General features: G+C 38.7%; 1 protein-coding gene across 3 annotated transcripts in view; it reads left to right on the top strand.

Moving 5' to 3' along the window:
- Nucleotides 1–11,675: 11,675 nt before the first annotated feature.
- The window catches only part of NFIB (nuclear factor I B), a 273,378-nt gene continuing 258,362 nt past the window's right edge, over nt 11,676–26,691 (top strand). For all 3 annotated transcript variants that reach the window (XM_080362342.1, XM_080362343.1, XM_080362346.1), the window contains exon 1: nt 11,676–11,901. In XM_080362342.1, the coding sequence (XP_080218468.1) occupies nt 11,806–11,901 (96 nt within the window). In that variant the 5' untranslated portion in view covers nt 11,676–11,805. The remainder of the gene's footprint in view (nt 11,902–26,691) is intronic.

A 26,691-nucleotide genomic window follows, 5' to 3' on the forward strand; every position in this document is an offset into this window, starting at 1 on the left:
GGCTGTACAATCCTTTCTAAAAGAGCTTATTTTCTGCAAGATTCACATAAACCTGGAACTATGAAATCCTAACACATTTTTTTGGATGTTCCACTGAGCACCTAGGTGGAGAAGTCCTACGGGGTCAGTTCATCAACCTCCAAAGCTTCTCAGAAGAAGACAAAGGAGAAGGAATGTGACCATGTGAGCATCATACACCTTTTTAATAAGAACTTAGAGCTAACTTGGCATCTCAGAAGCAGTGTCTGTTTATCTGCTGCACGAGCACAGCTTTATTTCCACTGCTCCAGGGTAAAGATATGTCTGAACCTCAGCAAGTGAATATGAGGAGATGCACACACTGAGCTAAATAAAGAATTTTTCAGGACATGATTTATGACTCATCAATGAAATCAGAATGCTATTGAACATCTAATTTTGTGCTGATTAGCTCTAGATGGAAAAGATAAACAACAGGCTTTTTAATTAGAGAATTACAGCTTAACTTGGACTTATTTTACAAGAAAATGTTTGATTTTGAAGAATTTTTCAACACAATGTTTCCCACATTTTGGACTCGATACCGTTTCATTTCATTTTCTCACTCGAAGTGACTTTCTACTCAGTATTTTTTGAAATCTGAAGTTAGGCACACAGCTCTGCTGGTGGCAAAGCAGTTCTGAACTGACTTTTTTGCAGCCCATGTACCTCCTGTTTCCAAAGCAATTATTTTCAACAACACTGCAACCATGCTTACGTTATTTCAGTAAGCCTTTGACTATAACTAACGCTCCCTGTCTGATTATTAGTTTGTTCTGGAGCCATTTCATGGGCCATGGAAGTCAATACTTAGTGCCATGTAATAGGTTTGCCATGTTAACAGCAGGCCACAATGAAATACATTCTAATTGTTTACATGCAAAAACTATTTATAGGTGAAAATTGTGATGTTTTTGTCACTAAGTCTTCATTTTCAAGTACTCGCATTTTTGGTGGAAAGAATTCATATTCATTCAGTTGTTTGTAAGGAAGAAAGCTACTGAAAGTAATGTATCAGTATCCACTAACCTTTGAAATGATCCATTAATTTATGCAAGGAGTAAAATTTTATCTCTAATCCATCAGTGTAAAGGAATATAATATAATACTATTCAAGTAAGAAATGTATTTCTATAAGGAAATCAGGTTATATTTAAAATTAAGAATAACCATAAAGGTGGTGAGATGTCCAAAACTGACAGGAATGTCGTTACTTCACACAAGGGCTAGATTAGGATCACAGTCCACTATTGCAGGTCAGGAAGCAAGTAACATGTTTTATCTGCTGTAACAGGATTGCTTGAAATTACTTGCCTAAGCCCTAAGAACTGACAAAGAGATGTTTCAAAATGTGAAGTGTCTTGTCTGATTTTGATTTTGGTGTTCGAAACAAGAATTCTGACTATGCATTTAATCTGGAGGCAAATACATTACCAAAAACTTTCTGTCCATGATATTGTCTCTTGTGCTGTTCCATGTAGTATGTAAGAAAAAAAAAAGTGCATCATTACAGAAAAAAAAAAAGTTTTCGATAAATCCTTCCCAAAACACAGCAGGAAGGTGTTCAGGGTAGCCCTGTATTCATAGCAAACGTAGAAGTAAATATGGACAGGCGTTTAGAAACATGAAGAGCTGAAGACGCACATCTGATTTTGTTTAATTTTCCTGAATGAGATGTAAAGAGCTGTTCTTCAAGGTGTGGCTCTGAATTCTTTCAAATGTCAAAATGCTCGTTCAGAGTGTACTGAGAGATGCAAGAAACTGCGCTATTGTTAGCAAGCCCGCATGTGAAGGTTAGTCTCTTTATCCTTTCTGCTACTGCCAGTTCAGATGCTTTTGTTCTGTTAAGCACACCACCTTGGAGCTTCCCAGTGGAACTGCTGAGTTATAAGTGGGTGCATCATGCAGGGCACACCGCCCATTCTTCCTGTCTCACCCTGCAAATTCCCCAGAAAGTTGGATTTTCAGAAATATGACGTCTCAAGTCTGACAAAACTGCGGATACTTAGAAGAAGATGATGTAGCACTGATGGAATTGTTGAACTTCAGCCATGGTCTTGTCCAACTGATCAGATTTCTCACCTACATGCCTTTTTCAAAGCAGCAAACTTATTCTTCAATTGAATGTACTAGTGAGCCAAATTGATATCTGAAGACTGAAGATATCTGAAGATATCAGAGAGTCTGCTCATTAAAATGAAACTGCTGTTTCCTGAAAAATGAACTCAAAGACAACTAAAAAACCAGATGCTAATGTTGCATCTAAGACGTGTCACTTCCTAGAGATCCTATTTTAAATGCTTAAAAAAAGAATCAGAAAAAAATTATGTGTTGCAATTGAGATTAGTGTGCATTTATGGTGTATATGAACACTTCTACAGTTTTGGAGAAGTCTGAACAAAACCACTACTCTTGCAAGTAGATCTTGTCTTAGGGTGAAAGGCAGGTGATACACAGTAGTATTTAGTTGAAAGACTTATCTCAATAATTTAATCTCTTTTGTTTAAGAATGTCAACAATAGCAAATTTTCATACAGTAATTTATGGCTGATTCTGAGTAAAGGAATAAACAGTTGGTTTTTTTAGCATATTGTTTCAGTTAATCAAATTTTAGTGGAAAAATTATAGGAGTAGGTGGAAGATAAATTTGCCTTCTTATAAAACATTCACTGTAAACAATGTTATTGTATGGGATAAAAGGGAGCGGAGGGGAAGGTAGTATGACTGCATCTGGGAGAATACTGATGACGCTGTTGTTTGCTCCACGTGGCCACTTGTCATTGTTAAGGTTCTAGTATATGTTTTGGCAGCTGTATCTTAAATGGACTTTCAGTTATAATTCTGTAAGTTTTTGAATGTGAAGGTCTTTATTGTATTACAGTGGTAGCTGAGTAGAACATCAGTGCTATGCAATCTGAGCTCTGTTTATTTATCATATAAAATAGACAGCAAAAATGTGCTGGAAAATTGGTTTGTGAGGAAGACAGCAACTGCACGCCTACTAGTTTAGTGATCTCTTGCAGGATATGCCATCTCTATCCATGCATTTTGCATAGTTATTTCACAAAGGCCAACAGGCATTTGAAGGTAATAATCTTTATCATTAACAAAATAGCTTGTTCTGATTATTATTGCTGAAAGAGGCCAGCTAGGTGGTTGAAATGATTTATTCAATTTGTCTAATATGTTCTAGGAATTTTAAGTTGTATAGATGTATTGAGCTGCATTATTATATGAAGACCTTTTAGAAACAAGCTTTAAAAAATAGTCTGCTGAGACCCCAGAGCCATTTTCATACAGATAATTATTTTCTCCTTTGGAACTGAGTTAAATATTACACTTTCCATTTACTCATTGCTTGCTCTTCTCTGGCGTAGCTTGCTGTTCTGTGCTCCGTTAGCGCACAAAAAGATAAAGAACTGAAAGGAATTAGGCTAGCTTCTCCTAATGCTCCCGGTGAACTTGTAATTCACCATGTTTGCTGTTTCCTGCAGGTTTGGGGTATCTAATGTGGCAGCAGAGGATTTGTCAGTTTGTTGGATTACTTCGTGCTCTACCCAGAGTGTGGTCACCTTTATCTGGTAAAACGGGACGAAAGGAAGACACAGAAACATGAGAGTAGAAAAGAAAACAACAAAACACAACAAGCAGGCCACAACTTCTATCAAATCACAATAGTATAGTACCAGGCATTGCTAATGCAGCATGTATGAATGGGTATCAAAATTGTATGCCTGTAGTCACAGGGATACTGAAAACTTTTCACTCCAGCTAGTGCTTGTGTTGTAAAAACTAAACCCTCCCCTCCAGCTCAAGACAGAAAACTGTCTGGTGTCCAATGATCCTACATTTAGTCCTGCACCAAAACTCCAGGTAAAATATGTTTGCATTGACCCTTGCCCACCCGGCTTGCCTACCACAACCTCCTAGCTGAGGAATAATGGTCTAAGATCAGCTGCTGACCAGAACTGAGCAGGAGGGAATGTGTTTGGGCTCACTCCATTGAAGAGAGGATCATGGCAGGTGCAAACCTTCTGACAACTGGACAGACAATCTGGCACCTGCTAAGACATTGTGAGCAAAATTCATCTACAGAGATTGCTCGTGTACCTCCTTCATGGGACTGAGAGCTGTGAGGACCAAAGAGGAATTGCCCTCATGCTGAGGAAGCCGTATGCTCAGTTCCTGAATAGCGCAGCCTCTGTGACCATCTGCAGCAATAAAGCCTTGCAGTGCTGAGAATAATGCTGAACACTTTTTAAAAGCCTCCTGTGCTTCTTGCCTTTCTGCAGCTTGGAAGTCATCTGGGTCATGTGCTAGCATTTGTCACAAGGTGGTGCTGGGCCTGGCTCAGCATGGTGCTGACTGCAGTCAGAAGTCTTGCCTAGTATCTGGAGGGAATTATGATTACTATCAACACTCTTGTGAGGATGTATTTTGCTGGAAGATGCTGTCAAGAACATCAGTCAGTCCAGGGAAGTTAACAGGAAATGGACCTGCTAGATCTTTCACACATGAGATTTTCTTGCAGCTCTGGCCTGTTCTCCCCTTTCTCTCACCTCTCTTATATAAGTGGGTGAGATCAATTGCAGCCATGCAACAATGCCAAACACTGTACACAGCTTAACAGTTAAGCCTTAACCCCTGCCTCTGTAGTTTTCTCTTTGCAAACAAAACAGACTTTCAGACTGTCAGCTGCAGGAGGATGTGAAGGACATTAGGCCAGCCATGTCCTGGGTGCATCCAGCACAGCATTGCCAGCCGGGCAAGGGAGGTGATTGTCCCGCTCTGCTCTGCACTGGTGCGGCCTCACCTGCAGCACTGTGTGCAGTGCTGGGCAACACAGCATAAAAAAGATATTAAGCTACCGGAGAGTGTCCAGAAAAGGGCTAGGAAGTTGGTGAAGGGTTTGGAGAGGAAGCTGTATGAGGAGCAGCTAAAGTCACTTGGTGTGTTCAGCCTGGAGCAGAGGAGACTAAGAGGAGACCTCATTGCAGTCTACAGCTTCCTCGCAAGGGGAGGAGGAAGGGGAGGAGCCGATCTCTTCTCTTTAGTGACCAGTGACAGAAACTGAGGGGATGGCAGGAATATGTGCGAGGAGAGGTTTAGGTTGGACATTGTGAAAAGGTTCTTCCCCCAGAGGTGCTAGAGCACTGGAACAGGCTCCCCAGGGAGGTGTCACGTCCCCAAGCCTGACAGTGTTCAAGAAGAGACTGGACAACACCCTCAGACACATGGTGTGAACTGTGTGGTTGTCATATGCAGGGACAGGAGTTGAACTCGATGATCCTTGTGGGACCCTTCCAACTTTTATAAACTTTTATAAAGCTCGTGGTGCTCTAGCAAAGGGGAGCAACCAGCTTTGTTCTCGTTCTTGGTGCTCACACAGTGAGCACCAAGCAGGTGTTTTGGTCCTGGCAGATAAGGCTGTTTCACCAGGCCCCGAACTGGAGATGTCCTGTAAGGAAACTGCTTGCTCCACATCCGGTTACAAACGTGCAGTGTGTTTGATGAAGCCTATCAGTATGCCCCTCTCTTCAAAGCAAAGGTGAAAAGAATCCATTCCTTCTTGTAAGGAGATTGTTAACAAGCAGCATAATGACTTCCATTTATTACTGGGCTTCTTAGCACTGAATCTCAGGGGATACAATTCAGATTTCTATGATTCTCGCATGGCTCATAGGGGATGAAATCCAATCCACAAATGAGGTGGATGGAGTGTTACCCTGTACTGAGCACCAGCGGCCACCCTCCTCATGAAACAGGGCACTTAGTGAATAAAGAACATTTGTGTGAGTCATGCAATTCTTAAATATCAAACAATTTTTTTTCTTGAAAATGGCAAGTGTAACTTCACCTCTGTCTTTGAATCATGGTTTTACTTTAGGGAATTTTTTTAGAAATTAAAAAAGTCACATACTGCATTTCATAAACTTAAAAAAAAATAGAATGCTAGAATTTTAGCATTTTAATTTATTGTACACTAGTTCTGTTATTGTGCATGAATTATTTAAATTGAAATAATGCAAATGAAGCATTTTCTGGGGCTGGTTTAGAATGTATAATTGAACTGTACTGTTTTGGGCATATCTCTACCACTGGTTGTCTCCTGCCCAACTTGCAAGTTATGATAGCACAGAAGATGTGGCAGTTCTGTGGACATATTACAATTATGTCATTAGTTTTTTTCAAGTTAAATTTTCATATTTGCCTCTGAAATTGACTGGTGTGTACTTTTAAAAACAGTAGTTTTCACTCAACTGTTTTGTCATATCTTCTTTTCTAGTCAGCCTTCAGCACTTATGACTTCAAAGAGTTGCAAACAACAGTTCGGCATTACTTTCTTTCCTGAATGTCATCAGTCTGGGAACTGGGTTTTTTGCCTTTTGGAAGCCAACTTGTCCACCCTCAGGTGGCACCTGCCACCCTCTGTTTTCTGCTTGTCCCAAAAAGTGCTGTGTTCGGCCTTGAAAACTGCCAGGCACTGGTGATGGGAGCAAAAGGAGGAATATTGGAAAGAACTACCAGTCAGTTTCCATGTCAGCCTTCTTTGTCACTTTCAGTAAAGCTGCTGCTGCTGCTCCTGTCTCCTCAGCCAGGACTGTTTGTGACAACTATGGAGCTCTCCACATCCCTGCAGGTACCTTGCCATGTCTTGTGCACTTTGGAGCTCCAGAAGAGAGGAAGTATGTCTCTCCACAAGAAAAAGTGCTAAGGTGGAAGTGTCAGCCTATAAAATGTCTAGTAAAGGACTTGGTAAGAATGCTGCCTTTCATCACTTTGCTGGCAATCAACAAACATGTTTCTTGGGCAAAACCCACCATGGTTTAATAATTTCCTTAAAAAAACCAAACCAAACCAAACCAAACCAAACCAAACCAAACCAAAACAAAACAAAACAAAACAAAGACAAACAACACACAAAACTTATGTTTTCCCATTTACAAATGTAAAATGGGAAAAATGGAAAGGCTAAGCTAATAGCAATTGCTCCCTGCCACCACTACTGCTGCATTATGAAGTAATCATCAAATTTATATTTTCCGGGGGATATAACTCAATGGAAAGCAGTCAGTTGTCAGGCTTCTTCAGCCAAGTACTTCTCCATTAACAGAAACAAAAAATCCTGGTGCCATAAAGGACCTCTCTGTATAAGCTTATGTGAATGGGTTCTGTAGGTGCCAATGACTTTGGATGGAAAATATTTACCAGAAAACAGCAGGAGAAAGAGGAAAAGCACATGCTGAAGAGCAGTGTGTGAAGGGCTCCCAAGAGTTCTTAGATTCTGGAGACCAGCAGTGCCTCTGGGCTCACACCAAGGGCTGGGACAGGGCTGTATGTGCACCTGGTGAAACAAGGTAGCTCTGGAGGGGATTTCCAAACCTACCTAAAAGCCTCTGGTGCATCAGTGCAATGTCCCATTTCTAATCGGCAGCTGGGGCTGGTCTCAGCCTCAGCCTGGCAGTGATGAGAGTGTGTGAGTGCACACAGGTGTGTGTGTAAGAATGCGCGTGAACTGATCTGTGGTTAGCTCCCTGCTATTAATACCAACTGCTTGGCTCCACTAATGGCTGGCTTAATGAAAAATTTCCTAGGAAATGTGAGCTGTGATTTGTGTCTGCCCACAGGCCTAGTGCCTGTTGTGGAAAGGGAATTGCCAACACTAGAAGGGTCTCTAGATGCCGGGGATAGCCTCAGGACACAGGGCTGCCTCTAGCCACTAGTTAAAAAAATGCTGCTCTAGACTTAAAATAATGAGAGGAGGTTTTCAGAATCAGTGGGGTATATTTTTTTTTCCTTACAAAGACAATCAAGGACTTTCCTAGTAGCAGATTAAAAAAACCCCAACATTTAAAGATCACCCCAAAATCTGAACATTGATCTTGTTCTCTGTAATCACTTAGATCTGCATTACTAGTTTGGGTCTCTCTGTGGCAGCCCTGTATGTCCCCCAGAGCAGCATACTGTGCGTTCTCTATTTGAGCCTCTCTGTTAGTAGGTGTTCAGACCTTATGGAAAGAAATTAATTGATTCTTGAGGGCTTATTGTGAGTGGTGGTCTTCATTAGCTCCCTTTTGGATATGAAATGGGAATATCCCCCTGTGCAGAGTCAAAGGCTGAGCCAGCCTGGGCAAAATGATCCTCACAAAAACTAAAACCCCTGGGGAAAATTCAGGCTGGCAATTCTTTTCCTAATATGTTAGGAAGACAGGTAACTATAATCGGATGAAATGGCTTGCATCTGATTTCACTTACATAACAACCAGATTTTTGTTCTATTAGATTTTATATTTTGGTATCTTCTTTTGTTCCTTTGAAAACACGGAAAAGGATGCAAAAAAAGGGTCAGTCAGAGCAAATGTTTCATTCAAATTCACTTGAAAAATCCAACTCACTTGAGAAATTTAAGTTATTCCAGTTAAAAACCCCCACCCTTCTACCAAAATGGAAGTTTTAATAACCTTGAAATGCATTGCTATCATGTAATAACCAATACCATATGCTCTCCTCATAAATTTATCTTTTCCTGACAGGGAAAAAAAAAAATCTGAAAATTTTGTCCAATTACTTATTTCTCTGTGTTGTCTATGACTTTATCTTCAAGCAGTATAGGAAATGAGGTCTCTTCCTGCATATTACAGCATTTAAAAAATCCCATCTGGAAACCAGACATGTCTGGGAGAAAGGCAGACCTCCCAGCAGGCAGGAGGAGGCATGGGAGCGGCACGTGTACGGGAAGCACACACGGACCAGCGCTGCAGGCGCTGTTTTTCTGGGTGCCAGGAATCCTCATTCTGCCCTCTGCTAACGCAAGAGGCAACAGGCAGCAGCAGAAGGGAGGATCCTTGTTGACTCTGTCTTTTCTGGATGCATATGCATATATATGCTAATGTATGCATATATGCATATATGCATATATGCTTTATATGCACATATAAAGCTAATATGCCTATGGTGTTTTTGCCTGCAGGAGGTGTGTAGTCTTCTTGAAGCTTTGGGAGCTATGTTCCTCTAGGATGGAACACCACTGCTCGTCGCAGGGGGTTTGCTGCAAGATTGGATCTGCTGTGTGCTGGGCCTCTGAGAGCAGCTTTAGATCTCTCAGCTAGCTGTAACGTGATAAAACTTTTATCCTCTTTTAAGCACAGTGAACTGGCTCATGATTACCTAAAGTGTGGGCTCCCACTTCCAGCCGTCACCATTCTGCTGGGGATTTGTGAATTGCACTGGTAAGGCAGATTAGTGACTGAAGCAGTTGGTCTCTTCACCTGTGATCAGATTTCAGTGGATGAGAAACTGCAGAAAATCCACCTGTCCACACTAGTCCCAGGTTTCCTTGCACTGGGAAGTATGTTTGTTGGGGGTTATGTGTGAAAGTGACAAATAGCATCCTTCTTCTTCTCCAAGGTTTAGCTCACACCTGCAGCTGGCTGCTGTGTGCAGTCCCATTGTGATGATGAGGCTGTTAGTGAAGGCCATGGGAGAGATTCAGGCTGGGACTGTTTAGGATATTTGCCTGTATACTGCCTACAAACAACTGGATAAAAATCTGCTGCTGGTACACTCTCTACCTTATAATGTTTATTTCAAAGCCAAGCTGTTTGACCAGAACATAAGGACTGAACTAGAGTGAGTTAACACCTCCTGTGCACTGTAAGCATGCTCAGCCATACCACAGCACCTGACTATAGGCAGATCTTTCAATAATCCAAAATTTTCTCAGATTCCTATTTATCATTTTAACCTAGCTGATATTAAAAAAAAAAAAGAAAAAAAAAAAAAAAAAGGAAACATCCTCATTTATCATACAGAGCTCTTTCAGAAAAAGGGTTATATAAATTTAGCGTACTGGGATGTCCAGAGTCTCCATTAATTCTGTGTCTGACTTCTTTAATGCTGGCCTCACCACTGTATTTAAAACAAGAAACTGAGGCAGCAAGCTGACCTCGATGGCATACGGGGAGAAGGGAAAACAGTTTTAATCTTTTGATGCACCTGGTGTTGCTAGAGAGCTATTCTGTTGCTGGAGCTCTGGACTTGCTCAAGAAAGTAATTTTGTTAGGTGCTGTCACTGTTTCGGGACCTAATTAAATGGGTCACGGGCGCCAGCTCTAACAGCTGAAAGAGGTAGGTCCATGCCAGACAAATCTTCTGTCCATCCCACAGCATCCACGGGTACCCCCATTTGTCAGTGGGAGCACTGCACTGCTGTGGCACTAGCTACAGTGGGCTTTCAGCTGTGGGGTGGTTCACTCTGGAGGTGACCTTCATAGAAGGGAAAAAGACTGAAGAGAGCAGAAAAAGAGGCAAATACACACAAGGGAAAGAAGAGCTGCAGCAATGAGGAATCCTGGTGGTGGCTGTGTGTGTCATACTGTAGTATCTCCATACGCCCGTAGTCCTGGATTCTTACTTATGCCTCACAGCAAATAGGCATAATGAGCCTGTCAATTGGAAACAGTTTTCAATTATATAACACAGAGCAAATGTAGGAGGCCATTAACTGAAAACACAAGTGGTATAGAGATGTGTGAAATATTTTCTTGTTTATAGTAATTAACTTAATGTGATATTTTTAAAAAGACATTTTCTGAAATGTGGAAGGTTTTTTTGCTAAGGAGCAACTTGTAGCTAAAGCATATATATTAATAGAATCTTCAATGCAGCAATAAAACCCATGTTGATCATTTCAGCCAGGACTAGCAAACCCTGTTCTTTCTTTATATCCCCTTTCATGTGAGGCAGGGTTTATTGATTTGCTCTGTGTGCTTATATATGAACTTTTCCGCAGCTTAAATAAAGTCAGAATTATTTGTTCTTCTAAGCCAGCCCTTCCTTCAGGGAATCACAAATTTTCCATTAGGGAAAAACCCTTGCATGGAAAATCTTGTGGGAGGAATGCCTTCTCTCCCTGCTGGTAGTAGGTGCAACAGGCAGAGAACCTGTAGCTGTGGGGCAGGAAGGAGCAGTGACTGAAATAGTTCCCCAACAGCTCGCCTCCGCTTTCCCGGTTAGATCAGCCAGAGCAGAAGAGATCATGAGCATCTGTGGGAAGGGAGGGGAGAAAAATGTGTGACACTGAGATCCTAACCATGCCCCCTCCCCACTCCTCCTGCTGACTTAACCAGCCTTCCTATTCCTTGTTAGAGGCTGATTGCAAAGAGTTAAACTGTTTCCACATGTCCAGTGCGAGAACAGAGTTTGTAGCCTTTGGCAACCCCTGCTGCATCCAGCTGCAGCCGCTACCTGTGTGTTCCCCACCTGTGCACGCGTGCGTGTGTGTGTGTTTGCATGCATGAGTGTGTAGGTGTGTGTACACACATGCATGTGCTCGTGACACCTGAACTGTGCCCCCACCACGTCAGAGAAACGAATCTGTCCTTGTTAGGGGAGATTCAGAGCAGTTTCTTTCCCCTCCTCTCTTTCGCTCGGCACTCACCACGAACCATGTCAAACAATGTACAACTGAGAAGAATGCAAATAAACTTAAGTCTGCATAGCCCAGCAATGCAGCTAGCCGCCCACTTGCGAGATACTAAACTGGTGTACACATGATACACAAAGAACGCTGACTAGTTTCACCAATCCCTTCAGACAAAGAGAAAGAAAAAAAAAAGGAGGAAAAAAACCTGATCCTTGTCTTTATATCAGTGAGGTTGGAGTTCTTGCTAATAAAGGAGCTTTTCCCATGATGCAGTGTGATAAGGATTGGCCTACATGTAGCCCTGCAAGCCACTGCTGATGTTTTCTTGATTAGGTGTCTTATCTTCCATTGAGCTGCATCTGATGAAGGTTGCTGACAGCGTAATGGCAGGGAAAGCATCGGACAGCTCCATAAAATGGCAGCTATGCTATGACATGTCAGCCAGGACCTGGTGGATGGTAAGTTGGTGTGATAACTTTTTTTTTTCTCTCCCTGGAAGCTTTTTTTTTTTTCCCCTCCCTTTCTGAACTCCTCCTTCACTTCTGCAGTGCAGGTGTTGCAAAGTTCAGAGTGTGCGAAGTTCCCAGCTCCAGCTCAGTGACTGAGGAGCTGCTAAACATCACGGTCAGATAGATAGAGTTTCTCTGCTGTTGCAGTGGCATGGGCCTTCTTTTTAACACAGCATCAAGGACAGCATGGGATTTTTCTTTCTTCTTTTTCTTCTTCTTCCTCCCTCTCTCTTCCCTTTTTTTTTTTTCCCCCCATGAAATGCAAATTTTGCAGTGCTTGCCAGGCTAGATGGTGTGAGAAAGTGGAGATGGAAGCAGTCACGGGAAAAAAGAAAGCAGCCTTGTCATCGTCCTCTTGACTAATTGTTCTTGAGTTGGTCTTAAAAATAGAGCAATCTGCCTCTTTATTCTGTTTCCTCTGAATAATTATTTAGAAAGTGTATTGTATCATGTTGTGAGCAGCCTCCTAATCAGTATGCAATTGTCCACCACGCTTCCCCTTAATTTGGAGTCCTCCTCCCTTCCAATGAATGCAGTAACTGGAGCAACTACTGATTAATATGCCGCTTGTCATAATTAAATTTAGTTAATGAGGCTATGCATATTCAGACCAATTTTTCTTTGTTTGGACAAGCACGGCTTTTTTGTTCATATTTATACAGCTGCAAATGAAAGCGGGGAGGTGGAAAAAAAAAAACTTACAGAGCTCAGGGAAGGGTGGACCCTGAGACAACTTTTTTAATGTTGCCAGGCAAAGGAGCCCAGAACTTCATTTAATCAAAACACTGGGGCCAGGAGCAAGTGCTTTGGGAAAGAAAAGCTTTTCTCCTCAGCAGGGCTACACAAAGTTTTCTCCATATACTGATTTTTGTTGCGTGTGGACAATAGTCTCTTGTATGCAATAGCTGTGCCATGAAAGAGACCTTCTGCTGGCTAGCATTCCATTATGAATATTAATTTCATTCTTGGTTTGCTCTGTCTGGTTGTGTATTTTTACCCTTTTCATTCCTTTATTGATTGCCTTTGCTTGTTTTTCTGGATAATCATTATGCTTACTGCATGGGCTGCTTTTTCACAATTAGTACAGTGCTGAGACAATAGGCACTTTATTCTTGGGCAGTGGGTCTGAGGAGCACCAGTGGAGAGCACGTCCCAGTGCCTGGACAGAAGGCAGATTTCTGATTGTAACTGCCTTCCTACACTGCTTTGCAAGGACTTCATTATCTTTCCAAAGGTGGATGTTGATATGTGCCTTCAGTGAGGGTATCATACCTGAAGGGAGTATTTAATTTAAATTGTGTTTGCTACTTGTGATTGTTTCTGTATGTTTTGAATGCAGGGAAGGAGAGCTTTTCTGTCTTTGCTACTTGTTGAACTACTGCGGTATGAACTTTCATGTTTTACTTTATAAAGAGCAGAGAAGGAAAGTAAATGATAAAAAGGTGTTTTCTGGTATTACGTTTAGATTCATGTCTATATCTTTAACCAGACTTTTTATTTGTGTGTGCATTATTGAAAAGAGCTGTTAAATTGGCTGGCAAATGTTTAGACATGGGCACTATGAAATGTTTGCGTAGCAGATTTTTTAATAGTGCATGTACGAAAGTTTGTTTTGTTCAGGTTTTGAGGAGCATGTCTTATATTTAATAAATGTTTCTCCGAGAATAGCTTTCAGTAAGCTGGCATTGCTTCCAAAGGGAAAAGAAAATCAATACTTTCACTGCATGCAGTATTTTATCCTGAACTGTAATCTGTGAAATACAGGTAATGTAAATGTTCACTGTCATGAGTGTGTATTTCACGCACACTTTGGAAAGGGAGTTTACAAACACTTGATTTTTAAGTATAGGTGAAAATTAAAATATATTTTACCTGTGCATTCTATTTTGCATTATATTTCTAATTTATAAAGTTGCAGTTGTAGAATTTAAGGTAAACCCATGTACAATGTGAATTGTTTTCTCTCAAAGAATGGGAAGTAACTTATGTTTCAATGCCATAGTGTGCAAAATATAACTACAGAGTTTATTGTGCAATTATTCATGGTAAATTCCTATCAGAAATATGCAGTATAAGTAAAATGTTAAGACTTCTCAGTGAAGAAATCAAGAAAGGCAGACTTCTTTATTTTTTTTTGCTTTTGCTTTTCCTGAATAATTATAAACATTGAATTGCAAATGCCTTGTGAGGAACAGCAAACACTTTATTAAGATGGTTACTTATAAAAAAGTTCATTAACAAACACTGTTATAACAGGCATCATTACAAAATCTGGTATTTTTTTCATTATAACTAAGCTATCTATTTTATTTTGCAGCACAGATGTTCAGCATCAAATTTAGTTTAAATATTCCTAAAATAATGGCTTTTATTCCTTTTTTTTTTATATATATGTATTTTTTTTTTAAAGTAACTACTTTGAAAATATCACCTGGAAAACAACATTCCATCTTTCTGTTTAAATTAAGTGGAATGACTGTTTAATAAGTAAAATCTGTGTTATCCACCTGTGGTATTGTAGTACTACTCTACGGTTTCCTATCTTACTGTTTATTCCATTCAAGTTCTTTTACCTAGCTACAATAATAACAAACTCATTTGTTAGGGAAAAAAAAAACAACAAACCAAACCAGAAATTACACACTCTCCATCTGTGTTCTCTTAAATATGGATATGTTTACTAAAACACAAGAGGATAAAAATTTTACTAAGAATGCAATAAACAACCAAGTGCAAACAAAAGTAAATTTGTTATATGTTAAATAACAGTCAATATACGAAAACTTGTTTACTGATTATTATCTCAGTCTTTTAGATGGCTGTAATGTGACCATCTTAGTTGCACATTATCTTATTATTTTTTCATTTAACTTTGTGATGAGGGAAATAGCATTCTGTTAAGACACAGAATCTATATATCAAGTACTGTTCAGTACAGCGGGCAAATACTCTAGAATTTTTTTGTTGAAAAATCTTCATTTATAAACTGATGAGGAATGATAATGAGGGTGATTGAGAGGATGATAGCCATAGAAACACTAGGTATTTTTTACTGTCTCTTTATTAATGGCAAAGGGCTAATTTGGGATTACAGTCATATGGTGGTTTGTGATTGACTTTATAGATTTAAAAATTCATCACTTTACAGATTTAAAAATTTTAGTATAAGAAGTTATTTACAAAACTTTGTGGCATTGTTATTAGGTTGCTGGTATTTGTTTTGTTTGTGGTCGTTTTGGTAGTTTTTGTTTGTGTTTGTTTTGCGGGGGAAGGTTTCCAGATATTTACACCTGAGGCCCCTACTCAAAGTTATTTTGTTAAATCTGTACCAAAGTCTGAATAATTTCTGTGCACATCTGTAGAGTGTATATACATATTCTAAAAAAAAAAAAAAAAAAATCTTCTTCCTAATCTCAATGATCTATTTTTATATCCATGGATACATGTATGTGCAGTAAAGAAAGAGAATGAAAAATACTCTGTCTATTCAAAACTCTTGGGAAATCACAGGTTTGTCTTAGGAACAATCCAGAGACAACTAGGAAGTTCTAATTTGTTGCAAATACTGCACATTTCATTTTGCTTAATGATTTGATCTTATGATCAAAACCTTCATAACAAAATCTTGGAAAGAAGGTTTGTCAATACAAGGTTAATCACTTTTCTATTCTACTCTATATTTTCACTTTGTGAAATAAATATTTTTGAAAAGCGAGATTTCACATAGTATTAAGGCTCTATTACTAGGGCATATAGTCCCAAATGGAGGCAACAATTTAGATGCTATATTTGAGCATTAAAAGAATTATTCCAATACTAAATCTATTAGTAAAGCCAGATTTTAATGTACTTTTTTGGTTTAACACAAATGTTAATCACATTCCAAGGGAGTTGCAGTATGTCAATATTTTGCAGCAGCACATCTGTGCAGTTTTCAAATTTGGATTAAAATGATATTCATAACACAAAAACTCCATCAGTTGTTCAGATGTACAGATTGTTAATGAATCCTTTGTTCTCAATAATGACTTTTAATTAAATGATTTAGAAACAAATGTCAGTATAACTGTGGACATATTGAACATGCCGTGCTTATACATGGACCCAAAACAAAATATCTTAATTCTATAAATTTCAGGGGGAGGAGTGAGTAAGAGAAAGGGTTAGCTCAAGGTTGTATTTGTAAGCTGTTTTTCAGTTTTCCTTATTTACACAAAAATACAAATAGTGTACATAACTTACTACAAGTTCCTTTATTAATTATGTAATGGTTATTCTGAGTCATTAGCCAAAATACTTTTTTTTTAAAGGCATGCTATATGTGCTCATGAGACACTATAAGTATTTCTTTTCTATTTTTTTTTCCAGAACATTTAGATTTCAGTCTATAATAAATATCCATCTCAGGTACTATATATAATTAGTATGTACCTGAATTAGATTGTTTAAAATGCAAAAAGTCCGTCTGGAGAACTGTAAACCTCGAATGCACATTCATTTCTACTGTTTAATGGTTTTTATTATGAAACAAGGGAGTAATCTTCCTTCATAAAGAAAAAACCTGTAGGTAGCAGGGAATTTAAAAGCTAACAACATACACTTGGATAGAATGAACGTGCTGTTGTTCATTTTTGGTAGCTCTTCACCGACAATTTTTTTAAATGTGTACTTTTAACCAAGAAAAAGATATTTTTGCTTATTCACATGCACATACTTCTCAAATTCCTCTACATCTTTTCATTTTCAGTCCCTTGCATGTTAGCTACGTACTTCCAGTTAGATTTGCTACTGCAAGGTGTTTAGCAGTTGCAGTGCCTTCTGAGCAAAACAACTTTTTCTACTTGTGTTTCATACTTGTATCTGGCAAGAGCTCCACACTGAGAGTCTGACAATGCCTCCTTTTGTCTGCTCTTTCTGGCAATGTTAACATTTTCTTATGAAGAAAGCTGTACATTAACAATATCATAAACATATGTTTGTGTGCATGTGTTTGCATGTCTCAATATATGTGCACTGTGTTGGCTTAAGGCATCGACCCAAAGTTCACTGAAATCAGGAAAAAGTAGCTGTTTAATTCTAAAGCATGTAAAATGCAGTTGTACTTTGTACAACCTGTCCCTAATTTATACAACTGTAGTATTCAAGATGTAATTAACATTGATGTTTTGTGTACATGTTCAAGAACAGTTTTGCTTTGTAACTCAGCTGAACATATTATATGGTTGAAGAAATGCATGTACAAAGGAAGCTATGGCACCTTCCTGTAGGTGAATCCTCTGCAGGACCTACAGAAATCTTACACAACTCCTAATAAAGTTCCTTTTTCTATCCTGAAGTTATCAGTCTGTTCTTTCGCTTTCCTTTTTTTCCCCAGATACCTGGTTTCTTTGTCACTATACAAAAATGTAGTTTCCTAGCTGGAATTTTTGATAATTGGTCTCTGATGTTATATGGTGACAGTTGAGTCAAAATTCTGAGATGAGAAGGCTGAGTTTTCTACACCCTGATATTGATAGATTGAACCTTCTATCAGAACTAGAAACTTTTTTACTCTTTAAGATACGTTTTCAAGTTCCTAGTGTAAGATACTATGTTTAGAATATTGAATACAGCAACTTTAGTAAAGAAATGGAAGACCTAAAAATAAAGACAGATGGGTGAAGGTTTCTGCAATTTTTTTTCCAATTTAATTTTGAAATAGAAGTTGCTAGTGGAAAAAAAAAAAAAAAAAAAAAAGATGGGAAAGTCACTCTATTAGTACTTGCTAGAAATAAGAGACAACTAGATATTAGACACAGTTGACATACTGTGTCTCAGATGACAACATCATGATAAACACAGTTTAAAGAACTAAAAATCGTGTCGAGAACAAATAAAATCATTTTTTTCAAACCTGTAAACCCAATATAATTAGGAAATAATTTTTATCTTCTTTATCAACTGCTACTAAAAGCTTTACCACTCCGCACTATACAGTGATACCATTAACTCTCTTAAAATTTTTACTACAGCTGTTCAGTATTCTAAACAAAAACACATAATCAAATGTTTTAGCAGATCTTCTGCCTTGCAATGTCATGTACACACTTAAGTTCTTCCCTGGCACTAGCATGTATGTGCAAACCCGTATTTTGTTAAGCAGGGATTCAATGTCAAATATCAAGTCTCAAATTGTCAATGTCAATTTCTCAAAGATATTAAGTACTGATAGGGGAGATTTTCTGTTTAGGTAGAATATTACCTTCATATGGAAGTGAACTGAATTCTTTTTAATTCAAGGAAACTCTTTGCACAGAGAGGTTAGACTACATGTAAATTTCACAAATGCTCAAGAAAGTGTTACATAAGGGTTTTGATTTCCTCTGTATAACAAAGACTTCTGATTTATTCCATGTAGTAAATTTGATCCAATAAAGTTATGTGGTCTTCCATTTAGGCCAAGCAATCCATAAAAGAAAGCTGTTACCAAAACCTATTGGTCTTGAGACTTGTGGATACAACGTTATAGTAGATATGTTCCCCTTAAAAATAAATGAAGGATAAAACTGAATCCTTTAATACTGGACTTTTAAACTGACACAGTTTAGGATTTGAAATGCTTTGTCTTCATATTGTGGCACTGCCAAGTTGTTCTTTTAAACTAGTCATATTCCATTCACTCTCGCAGACTCATGTTTGTTTATTCTAAATAAGTTTTCCAGGTTTTGAGGAGCTCTGATTTTATAAAACCTTTACATTTACCTGTTAGCTATACACAAAAGGATATTCTACAAGAGTCTTTCACTGGAAATAACTATGCTGATTGCAATTATGAAGACATCACTGCGCCACCTCAAAGTAAAAGTTAACATGGTTTCAGAAACCACGGAGATTTATTGCACCACGCTGTAAGGCTGATGAGGTTTTCATCTATCAGAACATTTCTGCAGACATGTTCATGTTTCTCAAGCAGAGCTTACTGCCTCAGCTTCCCAGCCACAACATTGTTCCTATACATGTGCTTGCAAATCAAGGATTTCTCAGTTGCTGACATCTATCCATCCAGCACCCATGGCAGGTGCAGCAGCAGCAGCAGCAGCACTGGCTTCCACTTTACACCTGGGCTGGAACTGCCTCTCTACAGGAATATTGCACAGTCCTGAAACTCATGAATTTTCTGTCCTTGCTACTGATAATTAGCAAGTTTGAGTGGCAGGTGAGGACTGATGAGGTAAAATCTGAACTCAGCCGTTTCACAGAATCACAGAATGGTTGGGGTTGGAAGGGAACTCTTGAGATCTCGTCCCACCCACCTGCTAAAGCAGGTTCACCTGGAGTAACATTATTTGAATAATTATGAAAGTCTTCAGTAGCCATTCCAGTTGATTCCCATCAACAGCATCATGACACCAATGTACTTTTCACTTTAATCCTACCTATGATGCATCTGACTCCGATTTCATGTAGTGATTTGTCTTAAAAATCTGTTCTTTTCAACCAAACCAGTTATGAACCAGGACATTATTCCAGAGGGGAAAAAACTATGTGCTTCAACTAAGGCTGAGACCACCCTAGATAAGGAGTATTTGTTAGCAGAGAAGGGTGAAGTAGCCCTTTTATTTTTGCTTAGGTAAACTACGTTACGGTTAATAATGCTACCCAAATAATCAGTGCAAAAACTTACATTAAAACGAAGTGAATGTGTTAATAGTGAAATTAATGTGGTACAGTGATCTTCAGACCACTTCATTCAGATGTGTTTTTCCATTGTGCTGCTATTATAGAAATATCTCAAGGTACCTCACTGACAAGTGCTAGGGTAGATTATAATCAATTTTTAGTGTTCTTTCACAAATCAATAACCAAACTGACGTATCATTAATTGACAGAATGTCTACACTGAGCAGCATGTAGCCATTCAGATTTTCAGTCTATCTAATTGCCTTATCAATGTCTCTTACCATAGCAGAAATTTTATGGGTTTTTAAACTCTGAAACATTCTTGTAGTGAATAATATAATTTACATGGTATAATGGCTAGTATTTGTAAATTTCTTTATCTCAAAAGATACTCATTTGTAGACATTTCCTGGTATCTAGTGTGAAGATTGTTCCCTCCTTAACCGGTTTTAGTGATTATTTACATTTTCTGTATATATTGTCAACAACACAAAAATGTCCATATAGAAGTACCAAATGTCACAAGCATGGACAGGAAAACACTCATGTGTACTAGCTCTTAAGCAGCTTTCCAAATAGAAGGCCTGATTTTATCTTGTTCCAATTTAAATTGCTGCACTTAACAAGACTCAGTAAAGACAGAACTGCAGATCACCTGTTTCAGACAAAGGTATCTAAATAAATATTTTTTTCCAAAGCATTTTGGAAGTCGCCCAGACTTCCTTAAACCCTCAAATGAGTTTTTTAACATGATAGCCTTAGTGATGTCTGTTGTAGACTCCATATACAGATATTTTATATTTATTTCATTTTGTCAGCATATAAAACCAGATTTAGAGTGGTCTTTTTCTGCAGTAGTTTGCAATAAGAAACATGAAAGAGTACAGAAGAAAGTCTGGAATATGGAGTAATGACTATAAATAGAAAAGATACGTCAGATTTTTGTGTTTGTTTGTTGTTTTGTTTTTTACTTTATATGTTTTTGCTGAAACTAATTAAAACTGTTTAAACCAACCATTTGAAGGAAGTGAAAGGGAGGTTGTGTTCTGTAGGTTACTTAGCTAGGATTTCTTAATGAATTCCACAATAGTGACAGTGCCTTTTGGTTCATGTTTGTATACATCTGATGCTCAGGATAGGCCAAGAGTGAGCTGTGATGTTAGCACAGGGTTTGACACAAGGAAAGAATTTTTCCCGAATTATTTTGCTGCTCCTTGGTGTTACCATTCAAGACACGGACGGTGATTTACTGCCCTTTACTGCCCTGCACTCTGCAGGTTGATCCACAATTAACTTGTTACTTGTATCTTGTAATCGGGTGGTCTTGATACACAATGATGAATGTATCAGAGCCTTTCTTTTCCTATCAGCGCCCTACATTTTTGCCAACAATAATGAGCTGTCACAGTGTGAGTTCTGGAGATGAGATTAGTGCACGGAAGAATGAGTAAACCTGTATACTAGGAACATAATTAAATCAAGCAGAACATAATAACAAGCATGTTACAACAGTTTGACACAAAACAGGGACAAACTTGAACAGGTTGCTAGATTGCCTACGTACACAAAGTGGTGCTGCGTCGTTACACTTTAAAGATTAGCAGTCTTGGTGGTACCATGTTCATTATCGCCCAACTTTGCATAGCTCAGTTTCCCTGCCTGTGGTGTTGATACCGACTATGAAGTGTAAGCCCCATGGCTCTTTATTCCACACACGATGCTTTTTGGTGGCACGGTGTTTATATCAGAGCAGCAAGAACTGCAACAGCATGGTTTTGGAAATTGGCTTGAAGTATAACAGCAAGCAGGTATGGCTCTAAGGTACGTAATCTGCTACTGTAGGAGGAGAGGTGAAGCTGGGTGACGGATACCTCTTTAAAAAAAACCACTCAGGTTTCTTCTGCATTCCAGACAGAAGTGGAAGCGAGAAATTTGAGGTTAGCAGTGGGCCCCAGAGTGGTGATTGCTTTGTAATGGAAAAAATTCAATTACATGAAATATTAGACTCGTCTCCCTGCCTTAGCTCTCCTCAATCTATTTAGGGACAGTCAGGAAAAAAAAATGAAACTTCTCAACAGATGCCTGGCTGCCTGGGTAGAGAGAGGAAAATAATAATTTGTCTGTAATCCCTAATGCAAACAGTTGTTCATTAAGAAACAAAACTAATGTAATCTTGATGATTTGCTTGGATTTCTACTCTATCATGGCATTTTGTACAGCTGGCAGGCTAATGTAATTTTACTTAGAAACCTAAAGCAATCTGGTACTCAGACAACACCATGTAGATTTAGGTAAATTTGGGGCTCAGATTAGCATAATACTAACTAATCATGAATATCATTTGCATTAATTAGAGCATTGGGGAAAGACTGTTTTTAAATGGAAGAAAATTGAAAGAAAGATTAAGGGCAAGGGCTTACAAACCTAGTTTTGCTTTATACAAGAATATAACAGATGATTTCTGCTGTAATGCCTAATATTTTAATGTGTAATTATTAATTAGAGTATCAGCAAAAGATTGTTTCTAATTGGAAGAAAACTGAAAGAGAGATTAAGGGCAGAGTTTATGAATCTGCTTTTGCTTGATGCCAGTATGTAGCAGATGATTTCTCCTATAATGCCAAAGAGCTTAATCTGTAAAGGATAGGGTGACTAATACACTATAGAGACACTACAGGGACTTTTTTCCAAATTAGGTTTATTTTGTGCTAAAAGAAAACTAGAAGTTATATGAATACATCCACAATATTGCTAACAAAATTAAACCAGTCAGGAAGAAAAAAATAACTTTAAAGACAAACATTGTGGTCCCAAATGTGAGGGGGGGGGAAGGAAAATAAAAGAAAAAAAGAAAAAAGGTTGAATAACTATGCTTTAGACTATGTAACAAATATATTCTAAGGTGCTCTCTATTTTAAAGCGATAGTCCAGATATGCAAGACCTCTCTTCCCTACATTGCTCTGGTCACTCAGGCTTTGGGAGCAGATTTTATGGCTGTTGTAAGTATCAGATCAGGAAAATATTTTCCAGATATATCTTAGCCTACAAATATTTCCAAGACTTTCCAGTATGTGAATTATTACTATTTGCTATGGCAGTACAGTACTGTAGTATTATGATGGTATGCAATTTCTTCAGTAGCACCAAAGACTTCTTGGTTAGGCAGTGCAATTTCAAAATAATGCCCTGTTATTCACTGAAATTAAAGTAAAACTGATTTTACTGTGTGTAGTAGCAGGTCTAATTTGGAAGAGTGTAAGTTTAATTTATAGTGAGGCAGTGTTTTTTGTATCCCTCAAATGCATTTCCTTTTCTCAGTAGGACCAATAATTACAACTTCTATCCATTTGAAGACGTAATCCAAAATTTAAGTAAGTTTTGTCTCTTGATAGACTCCTGAACTTCGGTTTCATTTGAGCCATTTTATGTCATCAGGCACTGAAAAACGTTTATCCATATACTACCACACTTCTCTTTCCTAGGGGAAAATGCATTTGCATACATAAAGTGTATGCAACGAGGGAAGGATGAAAAATAGGCAAAATTGTGTTGTGGAGGTAGGACAGAAATCATTCTGGTCTTTCTGAAGGCAGCCTGTGAGGCTTTTCAGTGTTTTTATAGTAGGGGCCAAAAAGACTTTGTCATTCTGTCAGTGATTTGAACTTCTGCATAGATGTGTTCTGTGTGACAAAAATTCAAGGTCAATAACAGCAGCCTGACAGATTGAGAATTTTTTTTAGCCTTCTCAGGTGTCAGGCCATGAGATAGCATCAAAGCAGAACAACCTTCAGTGTGATGTGACTACTACATATGAAAAAACAGTGAAATTAGTTTAGTAAGGTCTCATGTTGCTGAGGAAATGTACGGGCTACATTCTGAAAACATTTTTATTTTCTCAAGGCTGCTGCTTCACAAACGAAAATAGCGTGCACTGCTGTAGGTTAATTTTGCCTTCCAAACAATGCCTTGTGAGAAAACCAACACATCAGTCTACCCAATTGTTTGTGGATGTGTTTGTGAGTACTGCAGAGTGCTCAGACGTTTAGTGGTTGGAGACCTTTTCTTTCCTTTTCACAGGAAGCCTATCTTGATATTGCTAGCATTTAACTTTAAATGAATAGTCCTGTGCGTGATGTTCTACCATATTAGAGAAATTGTCTAATGTCTGCCCAAATTCACTACATAAATATTTCCCCAAAACGTAACTGAACAAAGAAATGATAGCTCTGTTTAATAATGTTGCATAGCAGTAGGGCTTGTATTTGATAACTTACCTGCTCCTGCAGACAGCCCAAATATACTGATTTTCAGAGTATGATGAGGGCAAATATTCAAGGAAATATCTTTTCAACAGAAAGAATAAAAGACCATCATTTAAGGGAAAGAATGCTTGATTGCCTCTCGTAAGATCTTTGGCTGAGAAGATAAAACAATTGACATCACAGAAAACAGAACAGGAATCCACAGTTTTAAGTACACCTATAGAATATTGTCCTAAGCAGTCATTATAGGAATATCCACCATATGCATGGCAACATAGTGTAAAAGGCATTAAACACAATCAGGCTGGCTCTGAATAAGAAGCAGGTTAATTCATGATGTGATGAGCTCTACCTCTTGTAGTAATATGGAGTGTATCCCTCTGCCCAGTGTTGCAGTGTGGGGTACAGATGTGCTCCCTGGCTGAAACACAAGAACATGCCCTCTAGACAAGAAATCTGGGCACTATTGCTCGATCTAAATTCATTAGTAGTCCTGCTTTGTGCTGAATCCTCCTGCCAAGGAGGAAAAATGTCATAAAACATCTTGCCTTAGCCACTAATAAATGCACACAGAAGAGCAATTATGAAAGCTTCCCCACCTAACAAAAAATACAGAGATAACAGCTGAGGAAGGGGAGGTACGAGAGCTCTGGGCTCCCCAAGAACCCCAATAATAAGACAGGAAATTTAAGAAAACTTTAATGTCTGTATTCTGTGCATGAAACTCCACAATAAGAAGCACTGGACCCCTTATGCTAACCATTCCACTTAATAGAAAGGTCATAGGAAAGTTCCAAAAGCACTCCAAGGGAGTGATCTTATCAGGCCCATATCCCTATCTTTGATTTTGGCTGTGCTGAGTAGACAGGAGACTAACACTGGAAAATATAATGGTTAACAATTGCAAAATGCTTACTTTACAAAAGGTATTAGTATATAGATTTTGAAAGTAATTTTACTCAGATTGTGGATTGTAGATTAATTTTCCTATCTAAATTTCCCAAGGTTCAAATATTTTCTACTTCACATCAATGAAAAATAAAGATCTTTCCATTTTTGTTTATTTACTCCTTAGGACTGGAAAGGGGGAGAAGGAAAGAGCAAAGAGGCAGAGAGAAGACACTAATAGCTCACAGATGGGTAGACAGTAGCTTGTGTGTTAGGATCATAGCCAGGAAAACATATAAAAAAGATTATATCCCTTGCTCTACCATTTCCCATACCTGAAATAGATAAACTGTCAGTGAATTTGGTATTATTTTTTTTTGGCACATGTGTGAGAGTTTTAAGTGGGATCAAAGACTTAATCCAAGTTGTTTACCAACTGGAGCAAAAAAAAAACCCACAACCAAATGTAAGAATTACACCTTGCATCCAAGTGAAGCTGAACGAAGGCTGGAAATTTGGTTTCCTACACTGATGATGGACGCTAGCCATCAAGGTGCTGCTGCTGCTGCTCCTTTTCTTTCCTACCTCCTCTCCCCTTTCCTCACTTCATGAAAAAGTATATTCTGCCTCTATTTCTGATTGAAGTTTTGTTTAAGACATTAATTTTCTATTGAAAGTTTTTATTTTGATTAGTTGTGCTTTTTGAGAAAAATACTGCTTCAGCAAGAATTCCCAGTCAGCTCAAATCCGTCATTAAGTTAATGTTTAGATTAAAAGTATTTACAGGATTGAGTAGAGTCCTCACCTTTACAACTGTCTCAACTGGTCACAGACCGATCTGAAAATGTTTGTGAGTGGATAGCATCTTATTTAAGAAGTGGAATTTTTCCTGTCCTGGTGTGGAAATCCTGAATAGTGGATACAAAGCACTAAGAGGTGTGGTCAGACAACCAGAAGCAACTTTTAAAAAGTATTTTGGGAAGTTACAGATCCTCACCTGGAAGCTGCATCATCAGTTTTGATGCAGTAATGGTTTTGATATGTGTGCTCTTTGGCAACAAAGCACATTTTGTTGCTTTACTCTAAGCCACTGTTGAAATGAAGCTGGAGTTAATGGATCCCAATACACAGTATTCTGAGCTAGGACTTAACTTACTGCTCTTAACACACTGCTATATTCAGTCCTCTTTTAAATGTTAATGGGCTTGGCTCTCTACAAATATAAGTTTACTATAACAACTGCTTGAAACAAATAATAACTCCTGTTTGAAATAACTGAGGTGAAGGAACATTTTGAGAAAGGGATAGTACTTACGACTTCCCTGGGACAGCCCCTGCCCTGTCACTGTCGGGCAGAAGTAGAAGACCAAAAAGATGAGGAGGGTTGGAAGTCAGTTCCAGTTCGGCATTGCAGGCAACTCCCCTCCCTACCTGCTTTACTTCCCCAGGTGCCCCTCCATAATAGGTTTGAGGTCCTGGATCTTGAAGGAGAGGTAGGTGAGGATGTGGTGCAAGGCCCACCTACAAGGTCACATAGGAAGATGCACTTGGCACCACACCTCAAGACTGCCTCTGATAAGAGAGAAAGAAGGGTAATTGTGGTGGGCAATTCCCTTCTGAGAGGACCAGAGGGCCCAATATGCAGAGTTGACCCTCATCATAGGGAAGTAAGTAGTCTATCTGGAGCCCCAATCAGGGACATCACCAGGGCACTCCCCAGGCTGATGCACTCAATGCTGGTCTTCCAGACAGGTGGGGAGGAAGCTGCATTCTGAGGGGAATAAAGAAAGATTTCAAGGCCTTGGGACAGCTGGTGAAAGAGCCTGGGGTATAAGTGATTTTCTCTTCCCTCCTTCCATTTTTGGGTGCTGATGTGGTATGAAATAGAAGAATTCGGTCCATAAATAATTGGCTACAAGACTGGTGCTA

This window comes from Nesoenas mayeri, assembly GCF_963082525.1.
Source record: "Nesoenas mayeri genome assembly, chromosome: Z".
Taxonomy (NCBI): Eukaryota; Metazoa; Chordata; class Aves; order Columbiformes; family Columbidae; genus Nesoenas; species Nesoenas mayeri.